General features: G+C 43.1%; 1 protein-coding gene across 1 annotated transcript in view; it reads right to left on the bottom strand.

The window, feature by feature from the left end:
- Positions 1 to 4595, bottom strand: part of NRG3 (neuregulin 3) — a 344050-nt gene extending 339455 nt beyond the window's left edge. The window contains exon 1 of the mRNA XM_072340660.1: positions 3902 to 4595. Within this exon, the coding sequence (XP_072196761.1) occupies positions 3902 to 4595 (694 nt within the window). The remainder of the gene's footprint in view (positions 1 to 3901) is intronic.
- Between the last annotated feature and the right edge of the window lie 19224 nt (positions 4596 to 23819).

Here is a 23819-nt window from a genome sequence, read left to right as displayed (position 1 = left end):
TGGTACATTGACTCATGGCATGGGAATTGAAAGCAAGTAGGAAGGAGGAGGAGAAGAAAAAGCTTTCAGAATTCCCAGCTCAATATATTTTTCTTCGTTCCACAGCCTTTGATGCTTCGTAGATTGATAAATAAGTGCCACATTAATCTCAGTCAGCGCTAAAGACACGTGCTCCAGCGTCACGTGTCAGCTCCTTGATTCCAACGACAGCTCATGATCAGAGCAAAGCGCTCACAGATAGATGTCATTCGTTGGCAGGATGCTCCAGAGCTCTGGAAAGAGTAGGTCTGGTTTTACTACAGCTTGGCACCTCCCACTACACCCTCCAGTTGGTGAAAACCCCGCAGTTCCATCTAAGTGTCATCTTTAATGTGAAAAAGATATTTGAGTCAGTGCAAAATAAAACAAACAGCTTTCACCAAAATGTCAGAGCTGGTAGCAGTTCAGCTGCCAGATGCTTGTTACTTGAACCCATGCCGTGCATAGCAAACAGACAGAAATATGACTAGGACAAACGACTGGACTAGAAAATCTTTAGCAGGAAATCAAAGTGTACTCAGGCTGCAGTCTGGACACAAAAGAAGGTCGCAAATGGACTTCACGAGATCTATTGATTAGGATTTCTGTAACATCTCTTTCCTCGGTTACAGTGCATTAGTTGAGCCCCACCTGCCTGACCTCAGCTCTCCCCATTAGCCTTTTGTCATAGGAACACCACAGAAACCACGGGGTTATTTCATAGCTGAACACACAGAAACTCCTCTAAGGACAATATCTCTATTTAAAGATAATAACATTAGTGAAAAACCCAGAATACCATGAAAAAAAAATCACGCATATTGGAAAAAATCAGGGCACAACTCCATAGAAATGAAACCAATGATTTGATAACAATAAAACCTCACTAGTGTGTTCCAGTCAGTTGGCTGCTTCTGCTCATCTGTGGGTTATGCCATCCTAAATCAACGATTGATTTTCACATTGAACACTGGGCAACGAGGCTAGAAAGCCACGATCTGTATGTGAACATGAGAAACACACACAGGCACACGGCACAGAGAGAAAGCCGATGAGTCAATGGCTTTTGCTTAGTCAGAACCTGAAGGATCTTCAACAAGAACTTGCAAAGCAGCTCACAGATAGCTTGACTTTGAGTGAAACACAACCAAGAATTATTGTCATTATGCACACCCACAAAAAAGTGAGAGATTTCACAACATCTCCTCAGCTGAATACACACACAGAGAAAAGGCTTTACCAGCATCCACTTCAGGTGGGCAATCATCCGGCTTTCTGAAGAAATAGCTCCCAATTTGTTTTCCATTTCCACAAGTCACATTTTGAGCCCATTTTAACACGTTAAAGCAATTAAATGAACTACCACACGAATAACAACAGCTGCTTCTTTTCTTCCAAGCCGTGAAAGGCTAAATAACCCATAACCCCTGCCTCCATATGTGCCTTGCCAAGCCGGCGGATCACACAGGGCTGCGCACTGCTTTGAAAGCTGGGGCATCAGATTTGTTCGTGTCAGATTTGCATTCAAGCGACACAACAGATCCACGACTTCCATTTCAACAGCCGCCGGAGCAACGGCCACATAAGGACCACGCAGCTCAACTTACAAAACGAGGATGCACTTGTTTAAAATAATCCCCTTCTTTCCTAAGAGCTGTTAGTCAGGGCAATCCAAGCTCAGTGGCCAATGCAGGTTATTTGCTGTAGGGTCACACCATGGCAGCACTTCCTAGCAGGAAGATGGCATTGCTTCTCCCTCTCCCCTCTGATAGATACTGCAGCCTCAGAGAATTGCACTTGTATTCTAGGATGGGCTTATATGTATCAGGGAAGTACAGCTGTAGGCTTCAAATAAATAAATTCTGCCACATGCCCTACAAATTCAAATCCTTTTTTATGTAATCTATTTAATCTTCCATTAATGATAATCTCCGCTACCAACGTGCCCAAACAGGGTCAATTTCAGCTGGATTTGCGCTTCTTGCATTTCATCCTATAACCCAGCTGTACTTAATGAGGGGAAACACCCTGCTGTAAAAGGTATTAGCAGGCTCCCGGAAACAAGGAACAGCTACAGGTCTCTGCAACTGCCAGGAACATTTCAAGACTGTGGGCTATTTTCTTCCTTTGTGCACCCTGAATGCAAAAGATTCCTGCCAGTGACAATAATTTATTAATAAGGATTTTACTGCCTTCTATACCTTTTATTAGGAGGCAGCAGAGACGGGAGGAAATTGCAGCAGACATCCATACTTGAAGAGCTACAAAAAGGAGAAGGGAAAAGATCTCAAGGCTGCATTTAAATCCTGACAGGTCCCACCCGGGCTGGAAGCCCAGCAGCATTTCAGGCACATGCATGTCACTGCAGTTTGAACCACCGGTAAGATAGAGCTGCACACAGGAGTCGAGATCAGAGACGCAAGCTGCAAATCACGCTCCCTTCACATGTTTTACGTTCCCTTGTTTCCTATTTGTCCAAGTGTTCTATACAGCTCCATATACCCCAGTGAGACTGCTAAAGCTCAGATCCACAAGAGATTTTTCCCTCTGGTACTACTGGAGCACCTCTGATTGCAGCTAGAGAGCAACCAGGCTCAGCCACACCTGTGAGGGATGGCTCTCTCTCAATTGCTGTAGCAGATGCTGGGGAAGCGAGTTACTGCCTGGTTTGCTGCTCTGATTTAGTGGCAGTTTTATTCGTAATCATTCCCAGTCATCCACCACCTGCACGCCCACCCACACGTACACATCCAGTTTGCCTCTCTTCTCCCTCTTCTGCCAATTCAGAAAATCAGTTTGCTTGCACGTACGCTCTCTGTCCCAGGGTTCATCAGCAAACCAGATGCAATGGACGAAATTAAGTTTAAATGACCAGCTACCCAAATCCTCTACTGGAATAAGCGTGCATTAGCATGCAGAAGCTGCTGGCTGTACAAGCAATCCAGGTTGTGCATGCGATCGAACTGACACCGTTAGGAGAAGCGACTAAGAGTTAATGGAGAACACTGGCTCCTCGTTTCCTATGCTGCATCTGAGAAAGCACAGAAGACTCTAATACAGTATCTTTGAGCCTTCCACTAAATAGCACCATACAGAAGTTCCTCTGGCACGGATTGTGTTTGTCCTAGATAACCTCTATGAGAAGCTGAAAGTTGATGCACCCAATCCAAATTCGAACCCAAATCCTTCCGTTTGCGCCTCGCACGGTGCAAAGAGCCAGGCACAAAGAGCAACCGGGGAACGACCCCCCCCCCTCCTTCTCCGCTTAAAATAATAGCCAGTCACGGGCTGAGGCTGCAGACGGCACGGTACTGTCTGGAGCCAGAAAGCCTTGAGCTGCTGTGCGCGTTCGGGAGCGCCCCTGTGCCACCCCGGCGGGGCTCCTCCCAGCAGCCCAACTCCGTGCCGGGGGCAGCACCTCTCCGGGGCAGAGGGCTCCATCGGTGGGAGCCGGCCACTGGGCGGCCAGAGAATCCCCGCACCGGCAGAGAGGCGCAGCCCGCCCCGAGCTCCCATTGCTCGCTGTCAGCAGTGTCGCTGCCCCTCCTGGCGGGCCATCACCTGTCCCCCCTCGCTTCCCACACCTCCTAAATGCCGCTCTCACACCAGACTAGAAAGGGAAGCTTTCCTACCAACCGCAGCAAATTCCAGCCGCCTCCCACGGCTGCTCTTGCCTCGACGCCCGCCACGCGAGCGGGGAACCGGCCGGGAGATAGCCAGGGGATGGAGAAGACAAGCGCGAACTCGGCGGCTCTCCGGCCGCCCGCAGGGCATCGCGCGTCCCCCGGGCTGCGGCAGCCCCGGGACGGACGGCGCCCGGTGCCGGTGGTACGGAAGGCGGGCAGGGTCTGCTCGAGGGCGCGGGCCGGCGCGCTTTACTTACGGATTTTGGGGGTCGTGGTGGTCTCCGGCGTGGTGGTGGTAGATTCCTGGAAGGGAGACAAGGTCCAGGAGGGCGCCGAGTCGTGGACGTAGATCTTGTAGGAGGAGGTAGCGTGTGCCGCAGTGGGCCAGGCGGGCAGCGGCGGGGTGCTGGGGACGGCGGGCGGCGGGCGGCCGGCGCGACCGGCGGTGCCGGGGGGGCCGCTGGCGGGCGGCGCCGTATGGGGCGCGGCGGGGTGCCGGGGGACCGTGGGCCTGGGGCCGCCCCGCGCCGGGCCGCGGGTGCCGGGGGGCCTCGGGGGGGCCCTGCTCATCGTGGTGAGGCGGGGGCTGACGCGGCTGGGCGGCCGCGGCGTGGCGGCGGCGGTGGTCTCCGCGCCGCGAGGGGGGGCGGTGGGCTTGGAGAGGAAGAAGGGGTCCTGCCCCACGCCCTTGGCGTCCATCAGCTCGGTGGGGACGTACTCCTTGACGGAGCCCACCACGATCCACTTGAGCAGCATGAGGCTGAGCCCCAGGCCGATGAAGCCTATGAAGAGGGGCACCACGCACAGCCACGTCTGCTGCCGGTTCCAGACGATGCAGTCGCTGCAGCGCAGCTCTCGCGGCGGTCCCCCGGCCCCATCCCCGCCCGGGCCCCCCGCCGCCGCCGCCTCCGCCGCCCCGGGCGCCGCGGCGCCGGCAGCCCCCTCGCTCATCCTAGGGGCCGTCCGCAGCGCCGCCGCGGCCCCGGGGCATCAGCGCGCCGCGGATGCCGGCGGCATGCGGCGGAGGTGGGCGGAGGGGAGCGGAGCGGCGCGGCGCGGGGCGGAGGGGAGCGCGGCGCTCGGTCACGCCGCCGGCATGGCGAGGCGAGGCGAGGCGACCCCCGCGCCGCCCCGCGCACCTCCCGCGGCCGCGGAGTCAGCGGGACGGCCGCGCCGGGCGCCCTCCGCTTGCGCCGCCCGTGTCAGCTCTCTCCTTCTCCTCTCTTCGTTCCCAGGCTTTGCTCTCCTTTATCCTTTTTTTTTTCCTTTTTTTCTTCCCCTCCGTGCAATAAGTCGCGGCGATCAGCCTCCTCGATGATTACGATTTTTTATCCCAAGCGCGCGGATCCGGCTGCGGGCGGGCACATTCCATCACATCCACGCTCCTTCTCGCTTCTCCTCCTTCTCCTCGCCCCTCGGGGCCGGGGGATCTTCTCTCGCCTTCTCGCTCCCTCCCCCGCCCGCTCGGCTCCCGCCTCTGCCCGGCCGCGGCGCAGCGGCAGCCCCCGGCTGCTCGGCGGGGAGGCGGCGGCGCGGCGCCCGCCACTCCGCGGCCCCGCGGCCAACCCGCGGCCGGCGCTGGGCCAGGGAGGCCGATCCGCGGGCGGGGCCCGGGGCAGGAGGCTCGGCTGGGCTCGGCTTCTCCGCGCCCGCGCTGAAGTCCGGCCCGCAATAAAACTCCGGTGAGGATGCCCGGGAAAAATAATAATAATAATAATAAAAATAATAAGGAAAAATCCACGCAGCCAAATAAATAAATAAATAATGAACCCCTGGAGCGGCGGACGCCAGTGACCCAGTCGGCAAAAGCACGGATCCGGCCAATAGATAGGCACGCACGCGGCAGCCCCTGCCAAGCTTGCAGCTCCTGCTCAATTGTGCATTCCTCTCGCGGCGCAGGGGAGGCAGGCGAGCGCGCAGCAAGTAAGGCGCCTCCCACCAGAGCCTAATGGTGGTTTCTTAATGCGCACAAGATAAATAAATGATCCGGGCAAAGCCCTCGGGAGGGTGGATGCTACGGCTAGCAGAGCCGGGAAGGGGAGGAAGAGGAGGGAAGGAAGAGAAAAAGAGGAAAGAAGAGGGTAACTGCGGAGCGCCTGAACCCATCCGGCGGCGGTGCGGCAGTAACCCACTGCGCTGCGCCGCAAGGCAAAAAAGACGCGTGGACAGAGGGAGGTGGAGACACCTTCAGAGAGGATTCCTCGCCAAAGACCGGGGCTCAGGACGAGGCGTTTTCTGACGCCGATGCTGTCTGATGGCTAACAATGAACAGCGTTTGTTGTTTGTGAAAGGGATTCCCTCCAGGAAAGCAAAGACCAGCAGCAGCCACCTGCAACAAAAGGACGGCCCTCTTCGGCTGCCGGGGTGAGGGACGGCACGGGCACGCGTCTCACGGCTACCAGGATGCTCCCAGACCAGCGCGGATGCTGAGGCTGCCCCAACTCCTTCATCTACTTCAGAGGGTTCATTGTGACCAACAGTGTGTGCTTCCCTCTCACCTTCTGGATAGACCATTAAACGCTTGTGGTGGTCACTGAAGGGTTAACAGCGCGGTACCAAAGGGTGAGCTTAATGCCGTTTGCCAGATTATTTAGAGAATGGTTTATAACACCGTATACGTGCAAATGCTTTTAACCCCTTCTACTAAACTATTAAACCATTGGCGTCATTTCCTGGTAATGACACTTCAGTATAATTTCCTTAGTCACTTCTGTAGAAAATGGATTAATATTTATACAGAATAATTGAACAGGAAGAAAATGGAAACGAAATGCGAAATACATTATTAATTTTTTTCTGTCTGTACACAAACACGGGAAATAAAATACTGCAGCTGAAATGTATCTGCTTGATGTTTTTTTGTTGTTCAGAAGGAACGTTAATAGCAAAAAATGATATGAGAAGTATATTACAAAGACATCTAGATTATTGTCACTTGAAAGTCATCCAACTGGAGCTCAGCAGCTTCTCTAAGACAACCCTATGCTAAGAGCTATTAGGAAATCTCCGGAAGCGGCTCATCAGCTAAGTGCATCCTTCAGACCTTTTCTTGTTTAAAAACAAGCAACCCAACAACAACAACACTTCGGCATTGGAAAGAATGAATATACTCATTTCTATCCATTGATGAAGAGGAAAACAATATGGGTGAAGGCATTTGGAAACAACAAGAGCACTGTGCAGTACTCAGGTGGACACCTACTAAAGCAAGTAGATGAGCAAGACAGGGATGTCTTGCATATCCACAGTGTTTGTTGGATGATTTTTTGGAACCTGAGATTTCTTATGAACATGTAAAACAAGGCGCTCACAGTTGTGAGGGTCAGTCCTGCACAGTCATAGGATCATAGAATGGCCTGGGTTGAAACGAACCACAATGATCATCTGGTTTCAGCACCCTGCTATGTGTAGGGCCACCAGTCCTCACCTTCCTCCCCAAGTACGCGGACTGCTGCCCTGCTCCTGCCATTGCATTTCCTGCACAAACACCCTTCAGCTCTTGCCTCTTCTGCAACCATATTGCTGTTTGTTACATTCTCTTTGAACAGTTCTTTCTATTCATCCTCGAGCCATTTGTACACGCATCTTGGGAGAATAAAACATGTGAAAAGTATTTTACAACCCTCACAAGACAGAGAGCTTTTAAGTCCCTTTAAACTCAAGTTTAAGGACCAAGTTCTGAAGCCTTTCAGTTCTGTTTGGTCTCAACTGCACTTCTTCCCTCACTAAGATTTTCAAGCTGTCAGCTCCTTTAATTTGTAATGGCTCTAACAGAAAGGCACCTTAATGATACCATTCAGATGACTCAAATGCAGCCATTTCATTCTTTAATATTGAAAGACTTCCTGTATTACGAGCAAAGATTTGTCAGCTTTTCTTACCATTTCCTATCCATACCATTGGGATTGGCAAACTGTTCTTAAGATTGGTTGGGGAACGCTTCCAATATGCCACAGTTAACTGAATTACTTAGAAGTAGACATCCTCTGGATAAATTAATGAAGACTTTTCCATTGACTACTGTCGTCTTTGAAGAAAGGCAGTTCTTTGGTCTAACAATATGAAATGCCTGTGGACCTTTACACAGCGGAACCCCACAGAAAAGAAAAACATATTTGAAATAGGGTATGTTGTAGTTAAAGTAAATTAATTACTTAGAAGGAGAAAAGCTCTTTTACATGTCCAAGTGTCACAGAGCTACATGGTAGTACACCTCAACAGAAACCTGAGTGCAGGTGACTTATGGGATCCCGGTCCTGTAATGATTTAGCTGTTAGTTAAGATACTATGATGTAACAAAAACACAGACTCTAAATCATTCTAGCTTACTTTCCCATCCTCAGGAATTAATATTCAAATCATAACCAGTTTTTCAAATCAGCCCACTCCTGTTAAACTGAATCTGTTCAGCGCATTAATTCTAATTTACGTAGGTATTTTGTAAATTTCACTTGCATTTCTTCCTACTCACTCTGTATCACAGCCCAACTTTTTAAACTATTTTTTTTCTGGAAATAAATTTATCATGAACAAAAAACAACATATAATTCATTTTTCTTCATAGAACGCTAATACATCCTCAGTATCTCCCCAGGGACGTCAGTGGCTGGGATGGAATAACAATTTATCCACGGCAAAGTCAGAAGTGATATATTCTTAAGGACTGGTGTGACACAAACAATGGATCTGCATATACTGCTTTGTCACATGGGGTTTAAATTTGGTTTCGCAGTAGGTATGCCACAGTCAGCAGTGATGTGACAAGGGTTCTGTTCCTCATGGCTTCGCATATGCCTCCGTGCAGCAGAACCAGTGACACACTCTTTAAATAGCAAAATGTAATAAACGAGTTAATGGAGTTACGTTTGCTTTAGCTGTAATGGTGGAAGCAGTCCTAAACATCTCAGAATAACTATCCTCAGAAGCGCCAACAAAAGAAACAGAATCTCAAACCAGGAAAACAAGACACTTTTGGAACCATATCCATGTCAGCACTCAACAACAGCATGCATTTGAAATGCATATGTTCAAATTCCACATACATGCACAGAAGCCCAGCGACAGAACAAGGGGCAACAAGCACAAAGCAGAGCACAGGAAGTTTCATCACAACATGAGGAAGTGCTTCTTTACTTTGAGGGTGACAGAGCACTGTAACAGGCTACCCAGAGTGGTTGTGCGGTCTCTTCCTCTGGAGATATTAAAAACCTATTTGGACACTTTCCTTGTGGCAAACAAAACAGATCATGACAAATGAAGGATCATAGTATCATAGTATCATGCGACTTGGATGCTGGGATTGTGGCTGGTTCCATCAAAAGGTGTTGCACTCCTGGGGTATTTCCCCAAAAGTAGAACATCTGAATATTGTTGCTTCATCCTTCCTCTAAGCTACCATCCCCAACTCAGCTACAACATGTGTACTCTTAATGGTTGGTTTGCAGTCAGGGAGAAGCATGCTTTTTGTCTGAGGTGTATGTAATTCTATTCCTTCCTTCATATGAAACATGTAAATAGTTTTTCACTTAGCCCATTAACCAGTGCTTAGAACTAAACCACTTCTTCCCAGTGTGATTGCTAAAACAGCTATTAGGCAAGGCGTGCAGATGAAATTTGTTTTCAACTAACGTGATGTAAAGAGACCAGGGCTATATACCTGTGTTTAGCATACAGCCCAAAGTATTGCACCCTGTATTTCTACATGGGATGTTGGGAGTGCTGGGGAGGAGCAGCACAAGTTGCAGCAAATGAGTAAAATTACTCTTGGCCCAGGTCATAATGATTAACTGAGATACCATTAAAAAAATAATAATAATAAAAAAATGAATTCCAAACCTTTCAAAATAGTTTTCAATCAAGAAATTGTACTAAATTGAATGCATTCCGTGGAGGGATTGATTCCTAAGAAACTGAAATCCTAGAAGCCTGGGATGCTTCTTATCAATCTGAGCTCTTGATATTCTCCGCTTTCAGCTGACCATAAACTCTAAGTACCTCAAGGAGTAGAATTCTGTCTGGCAAGAGGGAAATCGAAGTATTTTTTTTAATTCTGGTTTTATTGCCACCTGATCAGTCTCTTAAGCACCATTTAATAATTATTTCAACAAAGATATAGACTAACCATTCTTAGCAATGCCCTTGTGATACACTGAAGCTACTGCAACACAAGAAATGTATATTTCACTCTCCAAGTCACTGCAACCCCTCAAATGGCTGTCAGGAACATACATTGTGGATGCCAAATGCAGAATGATTTGGAAGCAAGTATGGAAAATGCCATCAAAATGGCTTGATCCAAAGCATGTTGAGGTCAACAAAAATCTTACAGCATATCGTAATTTGTCTTGGACAAAGCCTTAAATAAAAATACAAATATTTCCAGGAACTGGTATAAAATAAAGACAACAATAAGTGAGAAAGGTAATGAAGCAATCAGTCATCAGCAGATAAAGTTAAAATTACTTACGATTATGAATCACTGTCTCTATTTTTTTTCCCCCATGAAACTTATACTTTTTCCATCCCATTTAATACACTCCATTCCAATTATTCAGGCAGAATGGGAATGCATAGTGTGCTTGACATCTTGGAATACCTTAAGTTCCACTGTCCATTGTAGGGTTAGTCATAAACTCTTAAAATCATACCTTGGAGAAAGGTGTATGCTTGTTGAGGTCCTTCCCTCTCCCATGTCTGCCAACCAGTGCAGCTTTACTGTGCAGGCTCAACCCTGGAAAGCATCCAGCATATTCATTCTGAATTTATCCTGGAAATGAACACAAAAGGAACGGAGAATGTCAAATTTAAGAAGAGTTTGAGTCAGCCAGATAGTGAATTACTACCAGCTATTTCAATTTCTGAACTTGCCACCAAGGGGGATTAATGCTGTTTATAAATCTGTGAGGGAAACACCATAGTGCACCTGCAGTTTTAAATTCTTACCTTCTCTAAAATTATAATTATGGATTAATAAGGTTTTTTTTTTATTATTATTATTATTTTTTTAGCCTTGATCACTTCTGACAGTGAATAATATTGTTATACTCTTTGGATAATAGTATATTTATCATAGTCGTTACATTAAGAGAAAAAGGAAAAAAGGAGGGCTTTATATTCAAATAAATGGTTTCAATTATACTGTAACCTTATTAGAGTGATCAGAGACAAAGAAGGGCTTTAGAAGCACAGGATATTATATTATAGAGAGTAATAAAAGAGTTACAGAAAAAGTAGGACTCAAAATAATTTTTTTACTCTTGTGAAGTCCAAAGTTGATAAAGACTAGAGGCAATTTAAGACTTCCTCATCATTTTCAACAATTAAATTGCATCCAAAAGAATTGGTTTCTCTGCCAAGAATGACCAAATTACTATCAGATCAAACCAAATATTATTGCTTATTTTAACACATGGAAAAACAGTGACAGGAGAAAGAATGCTATCAGCAATTAGCTTTGAGTAGGTCCTAGAGAAGTGGACTTGGAATTAATATTTTCTCATTCTATTAAAAGTCATTCAGAAATTCATTTTTACTGGAACGTTTTATTGTAGCACAAACTTGGTACCAAGGCAGAATGAACCACCGCAGGAACGGGTTTGCTCTCAAGTCCTGGGTAAATTCTCTTGTCACAGTTTGCTTGTATTCAAAGCCATGTTTGTATAGCTCTGTAATGATGCTGTCTGTAGCTCCACTACTAGCATTTTGTTCAGGCTCTTGTTAGGAGTACTGAATCACGTTCAGCCTGTGTGAGGCTCCTGATCAGAACAGTACTTCTCATGTTTGAAACACTGCTATTCAAATACCTTCGGGTCAAGTTTGAAAACTCATGCATTTAACCTTGAATTGTTCACAAGTAGCAACGTTGAACAACACTGACCCATACGTTTCCTGCTGTGACCAGCCATCATCTCCCATCTCTGACAGGAACTGATTCCATATGGCCTAAGCCACAATTTGTCCCATGGTGGCCAGATTTGCATGCACTTAGATCTCTTTTAGGCAGCTTTTTCTCTTGATATGACCTAATAGATAACAAATGTAAAGCAATTGCCTGGGAGAATTACATCAAAAGTAATGAGTGCTATTAACATGATTTTGGATGTCATATTTCTGCTATGTAAAAGATTCAGAGACTTAATGGGTAACGCTTTAACAGCTGCCTTGAAAGTCCAACACAGCACAAGTTAGAAGTCAAGAAGTACAGTTACTTATCCTTCCAGACAAAGAACTTGTTCCATTGGACTCCATGATAACACTTCAGTGATACTCCTCTTTAGAGTTACATTTCAGTGAGCCTTTGAAGTAGGAAAAGCCCACAGGATATCATCATTCTCACAGCTTAATCAGGAAAAAATAAGTCAGATCTTTCATCTTTTAAGTCATATTTTTCCAAGCACTTTCACCTCTTGGAGGATTCTAAAAATATAGAAAAACACACTCCTGTATAATAATAATTATTATTATTACTATTATTTTTGCACATAGGAGTCAGAATAAACTGTTTCTCAGCACCCCTGTATAAGTTTGAAGAAGTTTTCTATACCAAGCCTAAAAGATTATAAGGAGTTATAGAAAGCAAAGCAGTTGAGAATCCCGGTTTTATCACTGTCGTGTATTTCAATTTAACTGCAAATGGAAAAACAGTAGGAAAAGACAAAAGGAAGTAAAACAAAGCCTAGAGCAAGATAGCTGGTAAACATTTCAAGGGGAACAAGAGATCAAATGTCAGCAGATAAATACCTCCGTGGTATTTTTTCTATATACAATCAACCATATTAGAAGTTTAAAACCAGATAATTGCCAACATACGTTGTACTTACCGATTACTTTCATTATAGGTCTCAATATTTATTTGTCCAGTGGAAAACTAAAGAAGCATTAATTACTCTAAAATCCCAATTAGTAATTCTGAACCATAATACTGTAAGTCTTTGCCTGGGTGTACTATCAATACACCAACGCACAGCCCTCTTCATAATAGTTATTCTCTACAGTTCAATAATCAGGGATTTGGTACTAATAACGTTGGCCCACAACACTGAAGATGGATGTTGGTGGTATGGCAGTAGAGGCTGAACCTCTAGTGTGGCACCATCCTGTGGCACTCAGGATCTTGTTCATGGCTGGTGAAAATGCGCAGCTAATGGTGGTGACTAGATTGAAAAACACTGTTTCGAAGGTGAGAATCTGCTCTATCAAATAGCATTGTGCTCTTTGCATCTGCTGTAGCTTCCATGGAAGTAGATATGATGCATTACTTTCAGAGTGACCTACCTTTTTTATATATGAATGTAGACATACTGTTTAGGATGAAGATGTTAAAACCATAGAATAAACAAAACAGGACATATTCTGGTTGTGGAATAAACTTCTGCGACTTCAACACATTAGGTATAATAGGCTCCATCCATCAGCTGTGATACGAAAGTCACACAGCTCAGTTTTGAATACAAATACACATGTGCAAATATGCCTAGATTTGAAAGCAATATAGTACAGAATGACTTCACTGAATCTTATGTTTAAGTCTCAGTGATGCGTACATGACCCACCAGGCTGTCCTGGCAGCCAGAAATCAAAGTAAGCCTCCCACCATCAACAGGAATCAATGTTGGACTCCATGAGGACACACGGAGGAATCTTGAAACAAGATGGCTTTAATTTATTTATTTTTTTCAAGGACAAGTTCTTGTACACTCTCAATGTGATGCTTTTACCCTAATGGGCATCTGAACTTCACTACAAATGCTCTCTCACTCCTCTCTCCCAGCTCATGTTCCACAGCAGTTTTTACCTTCCTCGAATCTGCTCTCCCAGAAATGCACCCATGCTCATGGCTCAGCTCTGGCAGCTGAAGCTCACAGCACCCACCCTGTACCTCTGCATATCCTTGAATGGAGCATATAAACAGGAGGGGCTACGACTTTTTATATGGGTTGACAGTGAAAGGACAAGGAGGAATGGTTTTAAACTGAGACAGGAGAGATTTAGGTTGGATATTAGGAGAAAATTTCTCACCCAGAGGGTGGTGATGCACTGGAACAGCTTGCCAAAGGAGGCTGTGGATGCCCTGTCCCTGGAGGCATTCAAGGCCAGGCTGGATGTGGCTCTGGGCAATCTGGTCTGGCAGCTGGTGATCCTGCATATAGCAGGAGGGCTGAAACTAGATGATCTCTGAGGTCCTTTCCAGCCCAGGCCATTCTATGACTATGAAATCTTCATTTGCAGCATATATTTAGATATGTTATATAAAGATCCTGTGCTGGAAGTACTATAGCACATGTTATTTCAGCATGAGGAGGAGACAAGAACAATGCACAGTATAAATTCTCCTTATATTACTGTGTTCACAAGAGGAATAATGAACCTTACTGCAGATCTTGCTGCTCTCCCTCCGACGGCAGGGAAAGATCATTACTTCTACATTCTTGATAACATGCCCTGGATTCAACTCAAATTCAGCCTCTGCTTCTTAGCCATGCTGTGCAATAGGCACTCACAAGAAACTTTCCTCTAGCTGCTTAAGACAAACAGCTTTTTAAATGGAAACCGCTCCTAAGAAATAAATATGCTGCACATAAATTCAAAATTATATACAGATATGTATATGAAAAACCTATTAACATTAGTCCTCTAGAATCACTGTCTTCATTTGTTGGCTTTGCATTAACTGTCCCTAAATATAAAAGTTGCCTTTCTGTTCTAATATGAGAAAGCTTCCTACGATTAAGAATCCTTTTGATAAAGCAGTGATATAATTTTAATTACTTCTCCATTAATGGCTTCACCGTTAATTCCTACGAGGCAATGTACAGAATGGTTTCTTGTCTGGTCCTTGCTTCATATCCTACTTGTTCATGCTAAAAGCTTCTTTTGATTGAATAAGGGGGGAGAAAAAAATCAAGCAGGCAAATTTGCAATACAGCTAACAACATACACAATCTGACATCCTCCATAGCACACTGCTTACATACACAAGTGAGATAAGAATTACCGCTAAGATGAGAAAGCGTTTTTCATCTTAAGGGCCCAATTCCAATCTCATGAAACTTACTAAAAATATGTTCCTTTTGAGATATATATTTGCAATTTCAATGCTAGCAAATGCCAGCCAAAGTGGGAACTTTGAAGGAAACATTAAGCTCAATTAGTTCAATCATTAAAGTTATGCAAATGTAAAAACTTATTCTTTCTTTTGCAACACGGCTACATTTTAGTAGAAATAGTAAAAAAAAAAAGTGAAGATAGAATAGAAATGTAAAGAACTTAATGGCATCATCAAGTGATGCCTTCCTGATCTAGTGCCGGGTATGGAGATTGGCAACCCTTCCCATGATGGGAGGCTGGAACTAGATAACCCTCAACGTTCCTTCCAATCCAGGCCATTTTATGATTTTACATTTCTATGATCAAAGGCTGAAATCCAGCCCCAGCTGTGGTCAATAGCAGAGTTCCTCTATATTTTAACAGAAGCGTGTTTTTATTTACGCTCTTCACATGGCAACAGGAGTACTGACTCAGTTCTGAAGGGGAAAATGCTGAGGCTACTTGTCTGTAGGAAAGGCAAACTTTTACCACGTGCTAATAGCTAAGGAAGGTCTGAAATAAAATGCAGTAAAGGAAAAGAGTGCTAGTAAGTCAGACATCATATGAAGTCTTTGTTACCTGTATTATGACAGTGCTTGCCATCGTGTTGAAAAGCAGTGACAAAAAAAATCACTTTTTTTTTGTCAGAAGACCATGCCCTGCAGCAATGTCCTCCAAGAGGGAAGATTCTTCTCTTAGGCTGGTGTCACTTGCTCTTCAGCAGCTATCTATGTCTATCCATTTCAAATACAGGATGAATAAGAAGTACACTCTGTGAGGATCACCGCTTCCTGCTGCCCTGCTTAGGATGAGCTAGAAGATATTTCTCATAAAGCCAGCAGACCTGCTGCTTCACACCTAAACAGGGCATTCTTGCAGCAGTGGCAGAAAGTTTCTTTCCCCTACAGGGTTCCATTCCTACAGTTACTGAATCAGTGCTTAATTACATGCTACTTTCTTCAATAAAAGCCATTAAGTTAAGGAAAATTTAATGAAATAAATTACTTTTGTGCAGTCATAGTCATTATTAGAGTAAGATTTTCAGTTTGGCAGTCATCTTTGAAAGCAAACCGCACGAGGTACTTGCCTTTACAACTGGATCTGCTTTTCTAAAGACCCCCAAAACAAAGAAAAACATACAACAAATCCAAACTATTGAACTAATTCTAAACAGAAAAAAAAACTGAATTACATGTTTTTAAAATCAATGTTCAAAAGTGTCCTCCGTGGCAGTACAGTAATTCAAAGTCAGATGTTTCTTATCATATACTGAATTCAAGAGAACTTTCTTACTGGTTGCAATTTAGTCAGATGAATCAAGTAAACGCCAGAGTTACTCAATAAGCAACATTTTAATATCCATGCACATTCTGGATTACTTTTTCACAAGTGGCCATGTTCATATTTGAAAAACAACAAGAAAACCAAGGGATTTTGATTGCTCAGATTTAAACCTACTGTAGAATCCTCTTCAATCATAAAATCATGGAATTGTTCCGGTTGGAAAAGACCTTGAATAGCATCAAGTCCAACCATGACTCAACCATACTACCCTAACAACCCTCTGCTAACTCATGTCCCTGAGCACCACATCCAAATGGTTTTTAAACACATCCAGCAGTGGTGACTCAACCACCTCCTCATGAAGTCTAATCCAGTGCTTAACAACCCTTTCTGTAAAGAAATTTTTGCTGATATCCAACCTAAACTTTTACCGGTTCAGCTTGAACCCATTTCCCCTTGCCCTGCCACCAATGAGAAGAGACCAACCCCACTCTCGCTGCAAGCACCTTTCAGGTACTGGAAAAGAGCAATAAGGTCTCCCCTCAGCCTCTTTTTCCCCAGACTAAACGGCCCCAGTTCCCTCAGCCTCTCCTCAAAGGGTTGATTTTCCAAGCCCTTCACCAGACTTGTTGCCCTTCTTCAGCCTTCAAGAGAATCTTGACCAATCAGGAAGATACTTAGATAATAAAATATTAAAAACCAAACAAAAATGAAACAAATTCAAACTGAGAGCAGAAGGAAGTACAATTTCTTCTTTCTTTCAAGCTATGAAGGTCAGTTTTGATATTCAACTACCACATCACACACTGGGAATAAAGGGTTTGCATTTTTATTGTAATTTATTTTTCTCTCATGTTCGGAATCACCAACAAAGAAAATTACTCTAATTGCAATGTTCTGCACTAGCTTACTGGATTGTTAGGGCAGTGCATCACACAACTTACTAGATCAAAGAGATTGATGCCTACGCCATATCTTTTTTCAACACAGATAAATCAAGCTAAGCTCTCTTATAAAACCTAAATATTTATGGCCAAAAAATTGCGAGTTTCAAACCTTCCAGGCACCAGTTACATGACTCCTGATTCAGAACTATGAAATAATCATAAGAAAAAGCAGTTATATTGTAGAATTGCATTAAAAACGAAGACTAGCAAAATCAATTTTAATTAGTTCCCAAAGAGTGAATATGTAGAGACCCAAAACCTTTCTCCAATATATTAATTTAGCTTAATTTTTATTTGGTTAGTTTTATGGAATTCATCAAAGGGATGCTGAGTGACTGAAAAGGTGCACATGAAAGCACTGAAATAACTGAACTGCATACAAAGAAGGTGTTTCTACATTCTTAGAAATAGTCTATCTTTTTTTTTTTTTTTTTTTTTTTCCTAATATATTCTGTTACAGAGCTACACACAAATATCTGGAGAAGAGAACAACTCGAACAACTCTCTATGGTTGTACATGCAGAACAACGTGTTTAAATGTGTTATTTGTGACTGAATTAAAACTGTCCATACGAAAACAAAAAGGCCACCCCATTATGATTCCTAAATTGTACTTTTAAACTTCTAATTAGGTTCTCCTTACAGATGGATGATTTGTATTTCACAGATACGTGGTATCATAACAGAAATCAGCTGAGTTCTGAGTGAGGCTTGAATGCTACTGCCATTCTTCTAAAGCAAAATTACATCATATGGCTTTTACTGAGGAAGAAAATGCAAATTGAGCTGGCTGCAGAAATTTTAAGCTATGCTCCTTTATTTTGTTTCCTCTGAAGTTTAAATTTATGACTTTTAGTAAAACTGATATTCTGTTACTATTCATCAGCGTTGACAAGATAACGAATTAGGACAGGCACAGGCTACATCTGACTGAGAGAGACAATAAGTGATGGGTTAGTTCTTCCACTAATTTTGCATTTCTTGTGCCCTGTAAATTCCTCGCTTTAGCCCTAGATATTTTCTAGTTTGCAGACTATAGGAATTATGAACAGCGCTTTGTTCATGAAACTTCCCCTTTATACACTGAAAACACCTGCCAGTAGGAAAAAACTCCATCTCCAGCTAAATGTTGCTGGAAAGCAGCGTAAATACTTTCCAATAGTCATACCTTACACTTGGGCTTGGGGTTTATATCATGCACTCATACCACATGTCCAGTTTAGAGCAGGTGAGCCTGTGCAATTAATATTTTGGTATTTGCTGGGGTTGTAAACTCAGCTTTACAATAGCATTATATGATGCATAGTATGTTTTAAGGAGAAGTGGAAGCAAGTGTCTGGAACTAGTACCTTTTGAATGGATAATATATTTGAAAATACATACATTGTAACATTCTCTCACCATCTGGTACATAAAATGGTGTTTCTTCCCCATAAAAATGTTGGTGTTGTAATACCTAGTCGACCAAATCTTAGCATTCAATGAGCTATGTGTTAAATAATATTCCTTCTGCGTTTGCATGAAGTATTAACCCTAAAAACAACACTGACAATAAATACCCTAAGTAATGCTAACAAAAGACAAATGAAACTGCAGCAAGCTGAAGATGAGAATGACGAGTGTGGTGAATAAATTGTAAAATATTACTTCAGTAGCCTATGAATGAAGTTCTAAGTGCAGATTTCTTAACAAAACGAGTAAATATTTAGGTTGATCAGGATTCATGGGAACCATCTTCATCAAAGATATCAGGTGTGCTCTTGATATGCACACAGAACCCATACACTTCAGACTAAACTACAGTTACAGCAGACCAAGATCCTGTAAGCTAGCAGAGGAAGATTTTAGTTACCTACAGAGAACCAGCACTGAGCAGAAGGAAATCTAGTTATACAAGAATACTCTGAAAGATGGAAACTGTTGTTGCTGAGATGGGATATTTCTGAACTGACCTTTCAGTTTCCACAGCAGTTTGTGAGCTGGTAGCACCAAGTGGCAGGGTGCAGAAAAGTCTGTCTTAGTGAATATTATTTAAGGAGCTGTGATGTTTTCTCACATCAGGAAACACATTTAGAGACACAGCGTATTTATGGAGTCCAACTTGTACAGTACTTCCAGGGCTGGGCAGAATCAGTTTGCTTGATTCCACCCTAATTGGTCCCAGACTCAGAACTAAATTGAAGGTCATGCACTTAATTTACCTAATTGCCTTGCTGTATGAGGTCACTGTATTTAAATGGTAAGCATATCATGCCAAGAGGCATGACAAACTGTGGCTCAATACCAATGCATAAATGTAGAAGTATTGATGCACATTCTGCCACCAGACATTGTATAGTTTATACATCCATTACTCTGCCACAAGCACACAGACATGAACAGCTGTACCCAAGTCATCTATATTTTAGCCAACACCATCTCTTTTAAACAGTGTCTAGCACCTACCAGAGAAGTTGATGCAACACTGAAAAAAAAAACCCGCTGTTTGGCAGTCTTAGGCTCTTCAGAAGGTACTTACTGTTTTTCCTCTGTCTAGATCACTCAATGGGCTCAGCAAAACCAAGAATACTTCGTAGGGTTTATTTTATAATTAGGCCATAATGGTATAGAAGTAAAAATTCCTGTTGCTATTTCTTCTGTAAACTTTGACCTGACAGTTGTGTTGCCTGCAATTGCATGTCGCCAAGATCCTCCTCTCTCTCAGAATAAACTTTTTTTCACCTTCTTTGTGTCACTTCTTTTACAGATCTTAAACAGAATTTTAGGAAGTGCCTTTGAAGTCTCAGACAAAGAATTAACAAACTTGGTAACCTGAAAAAAAAAAAAAAAAAAAAAGTGCACTTGTCCTTATGAGAGGAAGTTTCACCTACTTTGAATTACAATCCAGTGCTTCATTCAAAGCAAGGCATTCTGCTGGCATTCGCTGCCCTGCGGTTGCCCCAGCTCTGCCACTTCCAAGCTTTCACTTGGAGGTTGTTCCTCTCCATGCAACTTTGTTCACACAGCTGGACTGACACGGGAGCAAACCCATGGCTTGTTGTCCATCACAGAACTTAACCTGCTGGCAGAAACACTGCAGTTTTTTCTTAACAGCTCAGCTCCCTGCTATCTTACAAGTTACTTACGTGAAAATCCCTCATATCTCCAAGGCCCAGCTACGTGACATGAAGGGCAAGACTCCTCATCACTCAGTTTTATTAGTACAGGTCACAGAGCCCTGAAACACAACTGTACTATGCACACACACACACATCTTCTCACAGTCGGTTGTCTTATTTGGCCAGACCTTCAGACTTTTCCAGAACATAAATAATTATCAAGTGGTTACTTCCTGAAGGAGTATTAGAAGCTTCTGTAAGACAGAGACTGCTCACCAGACGCCACCATTAGCATGACTCAGGACAGCAATACTGCAGTCAGTGAAATATGTTAATGTATAATGTAATGACAAGATCCTTCCTTAAGACTCTTTTGTTTCCCAGTTTTAATAGAAAACTGAAACTCCTGAAGCAGGATTTTCTTTTTCTCTTTATACTTGCTATGCCTTTTTTCAGGATTACAGTAAGTCCTATCTATGAGTTTGGAAACCTCATAAATACTGTTCTTGTTTACCATAGAAAGGTCAGAAATAGCCTAAATCCCTGCATAATTATCTTCTTCACAAGAATGAAGTAAAAGATACTGAACATCATTTCAATATAATTTCAGCAGGGCAGGATCCATCCTTAAATGTGCTTCTAGCCACCGACTTCTGCTTGGATGATTATTGTTTAAAAGTAGAAGAAAGCAAAAGAGTTTTTACACAGTGTGGATGTTTTCACCTGCTGGATGAAAAAGAAAATAAAAGCCTGTAGTTTGAAGCACATCCAAGTAGTGCTGGTAATTAGGTATTGGCATTTCATACAGGAAAATGATACAGCTGAATAAAGTTTTTGTACCCTAACACCACACAAGAAGTTATTAAAGGGAAATGCAGATTCAGAGTAGGAAACACTTAGGAATCTTAGAAGGGATATTCAATCATAAATAAAGGGAAATGAGGACAATTTATCCTGTTCAGGTCTGGGTAAGGAACAGGATCAGACATCTGTATGTAGCACTACTACAACAGGCCTGACAGCTTTCTACAAATACCCATCGCCGTATCACACTTTCCAGTAGAAATTACTCCCTTGATCTCACCAAATATATACATGCAACAATACCATCTACCATGAAGTCTGCACTCAACAGACCTTAGAATCCTTGAGAAAAGTGTTGCCTGAATCCATTTAATACCTCTGAACATTGTGAACCAATTCTTTGTAGAACAAGGTCTACAGCAATTTCCAGATTAGGACAATAACCAAGAATATTTCATATATGGACAGAACTGCTTTTCACTTCAGCCTTCTTGATACTTCTCAGTACAAGAGTGAAGGGAGTTGGTGAAACTGAGGATTTTGCATTCTGAAGTAGAATTACGTTACTACAACAACGCAGATGGAATGTTTGATATAAACCCATATTTTTAGCCAAAGTACAACTGAAACAATAGCACCCAGTGTAGATAGAGAAGGCACATGCAGTAATATGTACTTCTCATTTTCATTCAATGGTTGCTATATATTACTCTGTACACCCTCTTTGAGATCTAAGATCATTTAAAATATAACATTTTCCCCTTTACCTCCAGGCTTCCCTTTGTGGCTCTCTCTGTGAAAACTGGTATTTTCATAGGCACTTGTGTAATTGCTCCAAGGTGAAACTATTGCCAGTGCTGTCAGAGAGCAGAGATATTCACTGTAAGAATGGCAAAATTCCACCTCCAGAGTACAGGTGTGTATTTCCATACATTTGTAGTTTTCGGAAGGAACATGCAATGTTTTCATGGTGAAATAACCAATCCCAACAGGAACATCTCTTAATTTCATACAGGATTTAAGGTAGGACCAAAATTATTTACCTTTATCATAAAGTATTACTGTGACGCTTCTCTGGCACTAAGAGATCTTGTTAATTTTGGCAGATTGCATATTTTTACTTAAGAATGAGCAAAAATGTCTTCTTAAAATAGGAAATGAAAACCTGGGAAGGATTCAGACTTTCAACTAAGAAAGGCAGAGATCTGGCTACAGTCCTCTGCAGAAGCACATATTCACAATTCCCAGTTCTGGAATTTGATGTCCTATACGGATGCATCAGTGAGGTGTAGGGCAAAACTTTCTGGAAGGATGATTATACAGCCCTGCAACATACTGATCAGGAAGAGGTCTGTGAATGTGCATAAGGGCAGCATTAACCCCTTTCTAGTAGCTTACAAAATAGGTTAAAAACTTTGGAGGCAGCCCTTCCCCATTAAAAAACATTACTGTTACAGTTCTATGAAGATTAAGAAAAGGATCCAAAAGATCTATTAAGCACCAGAGGCTTTGGAGCCTCTTCTGTGAAAGAAAAGTGACCATCTCTGTATTGCCTTAAACTTCTGGTAAACAGAAGGTGCATCTTGAAAATATTCTGAGTAAAAAAGACTTAAAGAGAGAATCAGCCAAGGGAGGGTCATGGGAAAGCGCAGCTTCTTCTTGGGAAGCCTACTCATACTGGAAGGAAAGCATTACTTGTCCACAGAATACCAGTGAATAGCCAAAAGCCTCCTGCTTTTAACCTAAATGGATATAAGCAGCCATAAATTAGTCAGTGTTTTTTGAGACAGTTAACATTTAAGAAGATGAAAACATGAACTCCTTTTCTCTGGACAATTTCATACTTCTGAGTAACAAGCCTTCAACAGTATTTTCCTAACTATTTTAGCACAGAAAGTCAGGAACACATTCTTAACTTATTTTTGAAGGATATTTCTCTTGCTTTTCTATCCAATAGCAAATAGGAAAAGGTAGATAATAGCAAGGCTGGAGAGTGTGGGCAGTAAGAGTGCAAAATATCAAATGAATATGAAGCTTATCCAGCTTAGTTGGCTCCGTTATGCATCCACAACTATATCCCAAGTCCTTCCCAGACACAGAATTTAATTCATCTCAGTAAAGCAAAAAACAGTTAGTTATGGAATTAAGTAATCTCCATCGCCCACGGCTTATCTGACACATGGCTTTTACCACCCATAACCTCTCTGCTCACGTGTAAAGGAGAATAAAGTACTCACACAACATGACCAGCCAGGTTGTTTGACACGGCTTTCTCCTATGGAGAGCACACAACTGTGTGCTTCGCAGCCATGCTCCTTGAGGGCTGGTAGTGCTACAGCCCACGCACAGCTGGGCTGAGCTCTGTCAGGATCACAAATGCCTGCACCACCTCCACGACATGGTGAAGACACACATCTGCAGCTCTGCCTTTTCCACTTCTTGTCCTCATTCCCTCAGGGTGCTCCCTGTTAGGCCTTCTGCTGCCTCCTTGTCTTGTTTTCACATGTATTCTCGCCTTCCTTTAAAGTGTCAGTGTTGAAAAATAACCCTTCAGATAGCATTAGATAAGCTGCACTGAGCTGCAGTGACAGGAAGGGACAAACGTCGGGGGCTATGAGGACACAGGGAATGATCAGGTCACGCAGGCAGCAGTGGGGAGACCCCAGGGTCTTAAGAGATCTTGTGCAATCAGGCATCAAAAATGGGAATTAGCCTGGCTTTTTATCTCCCATGAACGCTAAAGCTCAGGTTTTCAGGCTTCACTTCCCCAGCACGACACTGAAAAACATATTTAAATGACAGCAGAGATTCTTACTTAGTCATATACTTCTAGCAGTGTTAGAAAAGAAATAAAATAAAATGCTAAATAGCCTTGTGATCAAATTCAGTGACTGGAAGAAACTACTGAAAAATCCCAGACAGACTGGAGGAGAAACAACACCAAACTGAAGATGAAG

This window comes from Excalfactoria chinensis, chromosome 6 (assembly GCF_039878825.1).
Source record: "Excalfactoria chinensis isolate bCotChi1 chromosome 6, bCotChi1.hap2, whole genome shotgun sequence".
In the NCBI taxonomy this organism is placed as follows: domain Eukaryota; kingdom Metazoa; phylum Chordata; class Aves; order Galliformes; family Phasianidae; genus Excalfactoria; species Excalfactoria chinensis.
Note: the sequence above shows the minus strand (reverse complement) of the source record. Positions and strands in the feature narration are given on the sequence as shown.